The sequence below is a fragment of the Camelus ferus genome, chromosome 7 (genome assembly GCF_009834535.1).
Source record: "Camelus ferus isolate YT-003-E chromosome 7, BCGSAC_Cfer_1.0, whole genome shotgun sequence".
Lineage (NCBI taxonomy): Eukaryota > Metazoa > Chordata > Mammalia > Artiodactyla > Camelidae > Camelus > Camelus ferus.
In genome coordinates, this window is record NC_045702.1 from 16,733,131 (window position 1) to 16,743,965 (window position 10,835).

Here is a 10,835-nt window from a genome sequence, read left to right on the forward strand (position 1 = left end):
ATTTACTTACTTGCTCAGTGTTTACTTTCCCTCTATGTCACTTGTATTTGTCAACTTTGTTTTTACTAAAAACTACCAAAGGCAGTGGTATCTTTTAAATTCAGATACAGAATATTGTTTTAAAATTTAGGTACAAAGCATCACCAGAATGCAACTTTATCTAATAGTGAACCACATAGTGAAGAATATTCTTCCATGAGGCTGCTCTTCAGCAGCTAATGATTAGGTATACTTAAAAGTATGTTAGAGGCCTATTCATCTACAAAACAGAAACAGACTTGCAGGCATAGTAAACAATCTTATGGTTACCAGCAGAAAGTTGGTGGGAAAGGACAAATTTGGAAGTCTGAGATTTGCAAATGTTAGCTACTATATAAAAATTGATTTAAAAAAAAGTTTCTTCTGTATAGCACAGAGAACTATATTCAGTATCTTGTAATACCTTAATGAAAAAGAACATGAAAATGAATATATGTACGTATATGCATGACTAGGACATTATGCGCTACATTAGAAATTTACATACTGTAGCTGACTGTACTTCAATTTAAAATATATATATATATATGAAGGAAAAACAAACAAAAAAGGTTATATGCCTATTAACAGATCTAGGAGAAAGGTGTCTGGTTCTCCACAGATGCTGAAGAAGTCTAATAAAATTCAACATAGATTCATGATAAAAACACTAAAAAAAAAAAAAAAAGGAATTGAGGGATACTCTCTTAATATTATAAATTAGGCCAAAAGCTAGTATATTTAATGAGGAAACACTAGAAGCATTTCCACTAAAATCAGGAACAAAGCAAGGACATCCACTATCTCTATCACTATTCAACACTGTACTAGTGGTATAAGCCTGTGCAATTAGATAAAAGAAACCATTAAGAGAAATCATTTAGAGGCATATGAATAGGTAAAGAATTAGTAAAACTATCTCTATGCGCAAATGACATGAACTTCTAGTGAACTGATGACACAATTAACTCAAAATATTATTTCAGTAAGACATAAAGTAACATTCAAAAATCAAATCATATATAGAACCAATAAACAATTAGCAAGCAAATAGTATAGAAAATCTCATTTATAATAGTAACAAAGAAAATTATTTAGGAATAAACTTAACAAATAATATGCAAAATCAATATAAAGAAAAATTTTAATCATCTGAAACACAAAAGTAGGCTTAAATAGACACCCTTGTTGGAGAGAATGACTAAATATTATAAAAATATCAGTTCTAAGTTAATTTATAAATTTGATGTAACATCAACAAGCTTTTCAATGAAATTAGCCAAGCTGATGGTAAAGTTCATATGGTAAATTTAACCTACAAGAACAGCCAGAAAAACACTTAAAACAAGTAACTGCAAGGTTAAGACTAGCCTTACCAGATGTAAAAACGTACTATAAAAACCTCCGTTATTAACACAGTATGGTGCTGGTGGATGAAAGGACAAGCAGATGAGTGGAAGAGAAGAGAAAGCGCAGGAACAGACCCAAGTACATGAATAATTTCAGCATATTTATAAAGGTGGCATCTCAAATCACTGAGGCAAATATAGATTTTTTAATAAATAGTGCTAGGACAACTGGGTAGCCATTTAGGAAAAATAAATACAATTATATCCCTATTTCATACCATATACAAGAATAAACCCCAAATGGATTAGGGATCTAAATGGAAAAAATAAAACCATATAACTACTAAAAGAAAATATAGGTAAAATCCTCTTTAGCCTTGGGGTAGAGAAAGGCTTGCTAATTATGACTCAAAATCCAGAGCTAATAAAAGATTGATAAATATGATTACATGAATGTTTTTAAAATTTCTGTAAGGCAAAAAAAAAAAAAAAGTCACCATAGACAAAACCAAAAAACGAACTATAAACTGGAAAAGTGTATTTATATATGCCACAAAAGGCTAATCTCCCTAATATGAAAATAGCTCTTAAAAATTGAGGGACAAAAGCCCAAAAACCTGATAGATGATTCTTAAAAAAAAAAAAAAAAAAAAAAGAGAGAGCAAAAGAAAGAAAAAAGAAAGAAAATGGTCTTCAGCCCCATAAAAAATTGTTCCAACACACTTGAGAGATGTGTAGGTTAAAACACGGACACCATTTTTCACCTATCAGACTGGCAAAGATTAAAAATATGGCAACATCCTGATGGAAGAATGAGGAGAAAGAGGCACTCTCCTACACTGCTGGTGGGAATGACAACTAGTCCAACCATTCTGGAGGGATATCTGGTAATCCTGACAAAGCAATGCATTTATTTCCTGACCAAGTAATCCCACTTCTAGAAATCCAACCTGATTTCTAGATACAGAAGATACACCTCCATCAATATGAAAATATATAAGCACAATGTTATTCATTACAGTGTTATCTGTAATTATAAAATACTGTAAACAACCTAAATGCCCACACAAAAGAGGATGGATAAATAAAAAAGGGTACATGTACACAAAGGCATACCATACAGCTGTTAAAAAGAATAAAGAGCTCTATGAACTATTTCCAGTACACATCATTAAGTTTAAAAAAAAAAAAAGCAACGTGAAGAGATGCTACACTTCATATAAAAAAAGTAGATGTAAGAAAATACATATGTATCTGCTCACTGCGGGAAAACAAAAAACTCCACAGAGAAAGGATAAATCAGAAACTAAAGAGATTATTCATGGGGGGTGGGGGAGGGGAGGGGGAGGAGGAACCAAGAAGGCAGGACACTTCTGGGTATACCTTTTCAAGTAATTTCTGGCTTCTTAGAACCACAGTCATGTTTCACATACTCAAAATACAAACCAACAATTAAAACCAACAAGGACAGAAGAGGAATCCAAAATGCATTATAAACAGTAACAAATAAACCTACCTATATTACAAATAAATGACATAACATACTAAAGTGGAAAAGAAAAGAACTAAGTTAGCTTCAGAAAGTGTTCTGCCTAGATATTATAAGGTTAAAGGCAAAAAGAACTACACACAAATAGTGCAATCTACTTAACAAATTGAGTTTCTCAGAAGGGTATATATAGGTTAGCAATTTGAGAACAACTTTATGTATACATGAGGATTGAACAAATAAATATACACATTGTAGATAATGAGAGCTGGGTTTCTAACTGTTAGACAAAAAAGTTATAAATAAGGAAAGCGGGAAGGTTAAAAAGAACCCTGTGGTGTTAGAGGAGAATCAAAGGTACCATTATAAAAACTTACAGTTTTTAATACAGACAGACAGACACAAACACAAACACAGATATGTGAGCATATGTGATTAGTGTATTTCCTAGCTCTGTCCACTGAGAAGGCCTAGAAGCAAAGAGCCCACCTACTGCCAGACCTTGGTTTCTAACAACCATTCTCCAATAAAAGGAACAAGGACTCACACAAATACATAGAAAAATCATACAAGTTACCATTAATTCACACTAAAATTAATGGGAAAAGCATAATATTAATGTTTATAGAAAAGTAAGTAAATGACAATTACAATAATAAAATGTAACTTCCAAAAAGAATTAGAAAACTTGGAAGCAGCTGCAAGATCAGCACTGGCCAACTGTTCAAAAGTTGTCCAAATTATCGTGAAGTTTCAACTGCTCAAATCAACCAAAGCTTGCTTTATAATCAAATTCCCTTACACCTGTTCTACTAGTCTTCTTGAGCCCTCCACGTCAGATTATCAAATAGAAAGGCATTCTTCCCCTTGGGTGATCAGCAAACTCAATTTCATACCTAAGGACACAGGATATGAAAGCCTTCCAAGCAGAAATTTGCCCCAAACTGGATGGTTTAAAAATTTTAAAGTCTTGGTGAGAGAACTAGATGTAGCACTGCTGGGCAGTCTGAGATAAGACTCCATTTCACAACATATTTTGTTCAAATAGCAAAACTGAGTATATATGTATAATACTATTACAAGTGAAATATATGAAGAAAATACTCATATATTCTCCTATGACAAACTGTCACATCAAAAAAAGATATTGAGAAACTCAATAAATGGGCTTTTTGTTCTCTTACAGGGAGATACATGTTCACCTAGTAAGTTTATAATACTCTAGTAACACTTCAGTATAATACTTTAAAGACTTGATCGTTAAGTGGAAATGTATATAATATAAATTTTTTTTAAATTCCCATCCTTAAAATTAAAAAAGAATCAAACTATACTCCAATAAGAAATTTACTGGAATTTCTGCCTAAGGATGAGGCAGAGTTAATTATAAAACTTTTCAAATAACTATTTTATACTCTGTTCCTAAGGCAGTTATGATCATTTTAAACATGTTTACACTAGAGAAAATAATTTTAATAAAGGGGAAAAAAAAGTAAGATGTTTAAAGATGTATTTTTCTGGAACCCTGTCACATCTATGTCATCTATTCCCCTCTCTCCCCTCAAGAAAGAGACAAGAGTTCAGACTCTAGTTCTACGACCTTCCAGCTTTGTAACCGTGGGAAAGTTACTGACCTCTCAACTCTCAGATTCCTCATCTGTAAAATGGAGATAATAATAACACTTATCCAGCAAGGTTACTGTGAGAATTAGATGAGCTAATTAATACAGCTAACGCAATGAGAATAATGCATAGCACTTGGTAAAGCATTCAATAGGTGTTTGAGTCAGTTCCTGGGACAGTAGCAGAGAAACTCCTACCCAAAAGCATTATTCTAGATAAATACTTCTATCTCCCTAAACCAAGCTCTTCATTCATTCAAGCTTCACGAATAAAAATTAATACACAACATTTGTTAATTACCTAAACTGACTCAATCATTTAAAATCATCTCTCACCTAGATTGTTACAATAGACTTCTTGCTGGCCTGCCCGTCACCTTTGCCTCCCTCTCTAGTCTTTTCTCCGTGGAGCAGCCAGATGGAACCTTTTAAAGGTTAAGTCAAATCGTTTATTCCTCCACTCAAAATATTTGACTATTTGCTCTGAGTAAAATCCAAAACATTCTTGTGTTCAAATGTCTCCTTCTCAAAGCCTTCCATAATCACACTATACAAAAGTAGCCTTATACCACCCCCTCAATCCTCTCTTTTCTTCTAACTCAATTTTTCTTCACAGCCCTTAGCATTCTTTTGTCATGAATATTTGTCCGTCCGTCTCCCTGCCTCACCACCGTAGAGTATAAGTTATAAGAAAGCAAGGACCTTGCTTTGTTCATTGCTACATTCCTAGCACCAAGAACAGCGCCAGGCACACTGCAAACCGGCCAAAGCCAACATCATACTTAATAAAACACAAGAGGCAATTTCCCATGTCAGGAACAAGAAACAAAATATAATTACAAAATACTATGTGTCAGCTACCAAAGTGGCAAATTTTTAACTTTTAAACTTTTTATTTTAATGATTGAAGTACACTAAAGAGTTTAAAAAATCTTCAGTGTACACGCAGCTCAGTGAATTCTTACATCTGCATGCACTCATGTAACAACAACCCAAGACCAAGCTGCAGAACATTTCCTGCACCTCAGAAGCTCCCCTGGGCCTCCTCTCAGTAAATACCCCCACAGAGGTAAGCACTAGCCTGACTTCTATCACCCAGCTAGCCTATACTTGAACTTCGTATAAGGAGAATTAAACAGCTTTCAAGTCTGTCGTCTTTTGTTCAACTTTCTGTGAGAGTCACCCACGTCGTTGCATATATCAGTGATGTAGTCCTTCCTGATGACTAAGCAGCACTCCATTTTATGACTATACCACAATTTATACAATCTACTATTGATGACATTTAGGTTGTTTCAGTTTGGGAATAACATGAATAGTGCTGCCATGAATGGTCTTGGGTATGTCTTTTGGTGAAAATACTCATTTATCTGCAGAACATTGGCAACATTTTTGTTTGTTTGTTTGGGAGGGGGGGTGTGGTTAATAATACCTTCGTGAGAATCCAGGGAAAGAGAAGTGGGCAGTGGGTGAGAGTATAAAACTTGAAACAATCTTTTTGAAGGACAATCTGGCAATAGGCACAAGAAGTCTAAAAATATCTGTATTGTAGGACTAATAATTTAACTTCAAGGAAATTTCTTATTGAGTATTTACATGTGGCAGATCTTCAAAGTATTTTACATGTATTAACTCATTTGATTTATTCTAAGGAAATGATTAGAGATGTTCACAATGGTTTGTTTAGAAAGATGTCAACCATCCATCATTAGGAAATACAAGAAAAAGTAGTAAACAAAGTAAAAAACTAACAAGAGGGGAATGATTTTTGAAATATATTATACTTCCATGAAATTAAAGTCTATGCAGCCACTGAAAATGTTTTTCAAAGAACATGAAAGATACAGGAAAAAGTATACATTAATGAATAGGTAGATATGACAGGTAACAGCAGAATGCATAAAATGAATTCCAGTTTTGTTTTATTTTTAAAAACACATACATATACCTTAAATGTTATAAAATAGTGGTAATCTCTAGAAGACATGAGTACTTTCATATTCTTGATACTCTTCTGTACGTTCCAATTTTTCTACATTACTTCTGCCAATTAAAATGAGTATGTAACTAAAAAGACTAACGAATAAAAGTGTTTGCATTATAATGGGGAGATAAAAGACATTATAACACAGTTGAATTAGAGAAATGATGTAGTTTTGCACAGAATGCTGTAAGAGCTCTATGGAAAGATGTCTAGCCTAGAGATTATGGGGAAGGGCATCGTCAAGAAAGATCTCTATTGTCTTACTTCCACCAAGAACTCACAGAGGAGAAACACCATCTTTAGGTTGGAAGAAACCGTCCCAGGAAAATCCTGTTAATTCCTCAGCTCACTGCCCCTAGGGTATCAATTATACATTGTACCCTGGCAAGTGGTCTTTTCCCTTCTCACTTACAGAAAAGGCTTAGGCAGACAGAGGGACTGGAATTCCTGAACATCAAGGATGCAGTCAAAATCCAAAAGCTTCAAATCTGGAGAAAGCTGGTTCTATGTGTCCTCACGCCTGGCTGAAAAGCATCAAGGAAGAGTCTGCCTTCCCAGTCAGCATAAATTAGGGCAAAAACTTTTCAGATTTCCAGATGTCAGAAACTCCAGGCAGAGTAAACCCAAATTTATACCAAAATTCACTGACTCCTTGAGTTTAATTCTTCTACTTGAAAAAATAAAAGTACAAAGGAGTTATCCAGGTAAAGACAATTGTCTGTATCTGCCCTCCTACCATCTCTTTCACTACTGCAGATGGACCAGGCCTGGAAACCAAAGGAAAGCTGGGCACAGAGACCAAAAATATACCTTGGTACTTTAGGGGCCAATTCTCACAGAAGCCAATGATACTTCTTTAATAATTAATACATAGGGAACATTTTGCTGTGTTCAAAAAACCAATCACTCATTTCATGGTACAATAAACATGAGTAAATATTGATTACAAGGAAAACATACGGACCCTAAATTACCAATACTTCATTAAGAATTAAACTTGCTAATAAGACTATTGCTTTTGCATGGCAGGGCATTATCACTAAATTTTCTAACTAACTTTTGACATCTGAATTACATTGACTTCTCAAGGATTGATGGTCAAAAAAACCCTGGGTTCAAAAATTTTTTTCAGAATCATGCCCACAGATATAAAGTCACACAAATTTATGTGACACAACAGAGCATACTTGTTTTAGCCTTGCTCTCCCTCCTTCACACATGCCCTCTTATTTTCCCCTTAGATTTCTCCTGTTAACCAATTTATACTTAAATGTATTACAAAATGCTCCATAAACTACCTGTAGCTTTTCATGGTTACAGTGTTACTTTAAGATAAATAAAATTCTAATCTCAAATTTATTAACCTATCAAATCTCTACACTGGACAATGGGACAAATTTCTTAAGCAGCTAAAATAGTTCTTTGAAAACCTAAGTATTTACATAATCACAAGGGACTGGGTTTTATTCTATATTTAACCTAGATTTTTGGATAATCTCTATTCTGGTTGCCTATGACGGGAAAAGAGGGTGCAGAAATAGAATTGGCAAGATTTGGTATCTTCATATTTCAGTTTTGTATACAATCAAAATATAGGGAAAACATTGGTTTGGAGTAATAAGAAAGAACTTGGGTAAGTTATTCTTAGTTACAAGCGGCATGGTTTTAACAATATTACCAGCATATACAAGACTGTTAAAAGATTATCTGATATACAAAATAAGGACCCCTGTCCTTTTACAGTGACAGTTTGTTGGGGTTTTCCCCTCTGTTGTTTTGCTGTCGAAATTGCGCCACCTGAAAACTCATTAAGGAAACTAACTATACCTGAAAATTAAGTAAAACTAACTGTACACTGACAGGAACGGTCTAATTTAAATGGTTTTCTCTCCCAGGGCCAGTAGAGGGAGACTAAGACATCTGGCCTGGTCGTGTAGTGTTTCTGCAAAATTGGGGAGGGGGGGAGCGGAGGCTGTATTTAAATGTCCTGCTGTCAATCAAAGGACACTTCCTACAATCACAGTCACCATATCTGCTGTTACCCGGGAGCGTACTCTCGCCGAGATAAACACCAAACGGTGCTCGGGAAACCTGCTTCACCTAAAGGTGACCGCAGGCTTTGCCACAACGCCCAAATAAGGACTTTGGGAGCCCAACCTCAACTAGTTTCTTTGTTTAAATGCCTGCGAATCCCTCCCACGCCGGAGTCAAGAGGCTGTGGCGCCGCCCTTTATTAGCCTCACACTTTGATTACAAAACACACGAGTTGGCGGCTCGGCGGCGGAGACGGCCCGAGCTCTCACAAACGTCAAACCCGAAACACAGGCGGCGGCCGAGGCAGACGGCGACGCTCGCCGCCCCCCGCCACCCGACCCCAAGTCCCCACCGGCCGGCGAAAGTTCGCCCGCACCGGGCCCCCGGGCGCTGGCCCCGGGCCGCCCGGGTGTCGCCGGCCCCTCGGGCGATGGGAAATTTCACTCTTTATAAAGTTTGAGCCACGGCGCGGGGGCGACGCGGGGGGTTGGGGAAGACAGGCTGTCCCTTCGGGCCCCACTGCCCACACCATCCGCTCCACCCCCGCCAGGACGGCCTGTGCCGGGGTAGCGGATACAACCTGAGCCGACCTGCTACCCAGCCCGGGACCCCCGGCCCAAACTTCAGGCTGGCATCTTTCAAGTCCCCGAGAGTGCCTCATCTGTTGCTCTGTTTACTCCGCGGAGCCCCGCCGGGCTGGCGCTACAGACGCCCCCGTCCCAGCGCCCGGCGGCCGAGGAAGTTTGATAAAGACCAGGGAAGGGGGCGCGACCGAGACCCGCGGGCGGAGGCGGGGGTAAGGAGGGCAATTTCTAGAGACCCCGTGCCGGCTAGCCGATGGCAGCCCGGAAGGAAGGCGCGAGCGGCCGGCCGGGCAGGGCGACCGGCCGGCGGGGCGGCGACTCCGGGCCGGGAGCCCCGGGCGGGCGGGGCGGCGGCCGGGCTGCGGGCGCGGCGAGGGGCTGCGGGCCGGGCCGGCACTCCGCCCGCAGCCTCAGCCGGCGCCTGCCCCGGCCGCGTCCCCTAGCCCCGGTCTCCCCCTGCCAACTTCTCGGCCGGTCCCCTTTGTTCCCGTTTGTTGTGGTGACTCTTCGCCCGGCTGGGCGATCCCACCAGCCCACCTCAGCCCGCCCGGCGCCCGGCGAGCCCGGGGCCCCGCGCGCCCCGCTGCCCGGGCTAGGGACTCGGCGCCGTAGCTCCTCCGCGCTCGGCGCGGCGCGGCGCGGCGGCCGGGCGAAGGGCGGCGCGGGCGGCCGGCGCGGCGACGGTGGCGGTTGGCCGGTGGCCGGCGGCGGCGGGGCTGGAGGGGGTTTATTTACCTGCCGTGGAACCAGTCCTTGCAGATATCGCACTCGATCATGAAGCGGTTCACGTCGTACGGCTGCCGGCACACACAGTACACCGGCGGAGGCGGCGGGGGCGCCGAGGCCCGACCCGGAGCCGCCACCGACACGGCTGCCGCGGCGGCTCCAGCTGCTGCTCCCGCGGCCACCGCCGCCGCCGCTCCGGCCATCTTTAAAAAACACACACACGCTCGCTCGCTGCTCCGCTCGCCGACTGGAGCGAGCGCAGCCGCCAGCCAGCGCCGCCTCCTGCAGCAGCCGGAGCAGCAGCCGCGGCGGCGGCGGCGGCGGCGGCGGCGGCGGCGGCGGCGGCGCCTCAGTGCGCGCGCGCCAGGTCGCGGCCGGGCGGGGGAGGCGGGCGGCGGGCGGCGGCGCGCGCTCGACGAGCGAGGTCCTGGCCGGGCTCCTTCCGGCGCTCCGCGCGGGGCCGTGCGTCTCGCGCACGTCGTCCTGCCGCCCGCGCGCGCGCGCGCGCCTCGCTCCCCATCGCGTCGGCCGGGCGGAGGGACGGGCTGAAGGGCACGCGGGGCGGGGGAGGCGGAGGGAGGCAGAGGCCCCCTGAGGACACGCGCGGTGGCGCGGCGAGCGCGTGCGAAGAGCCGGCTCCGGCATTTCTGAGTGATCGCAGAGGCTGGGGAAGTTCCTGCGCAGTGAAAGGCGGTGCACGCTGCGTCTGTGCTCTGAGTCAGGGAACGAGGAAATTAGAGCCCCGTCAGGGCCACCTCTGGACCGGGGGACAATCTTAAATCGATTAGCAGCCTCCTCGCGACCTCCATGGGTCCGAGCCGAGGGTTTGCAGCACGGCGAAACAGTTGTGCCCTGCTGAGGGGCAAGAGTGTGCTAGCGAGTCATTCAAACTTCCAAAACGTCCCACCCGAATTCCCACCGACCAGCTAGGAAATGTATTGATGGAGCCACCGATAGGTGAAGGGAGGCTGTTCCCAAGAGGAATTCGTTTAATGTCTGTGAGCCAAGAGAAACTTGAAATGCGGTGCG

General features: G+C 42.2%; 1 protein-coding gene across 1 annotated transcript in view; it reads right to left on the bottom strand.

Moving 5' to 3' along the window:
• KDM7A (lysine demethylase 7A) overlaps positions 1-10,108 on the bottom strand; it is a 77,489-nt gene extending 67,381 nt beyond the window's left edge. Inside the window, exon 1 of the mRNA XM_032483490.1 lies at positions 9,816-10,108. Within this exon, the coding sequence (XP_032339381.1) occupies positions 9,816-10,009 (194 nt within the window). The 5' untranslated portion in view covers positions 10,010-10,108. The remainder of the gene's footprint in view (positions 1-9,815) is intronic.
• Between the last annotated feature and the right edge of the window lie 727 nt (positions 10,109-10,835).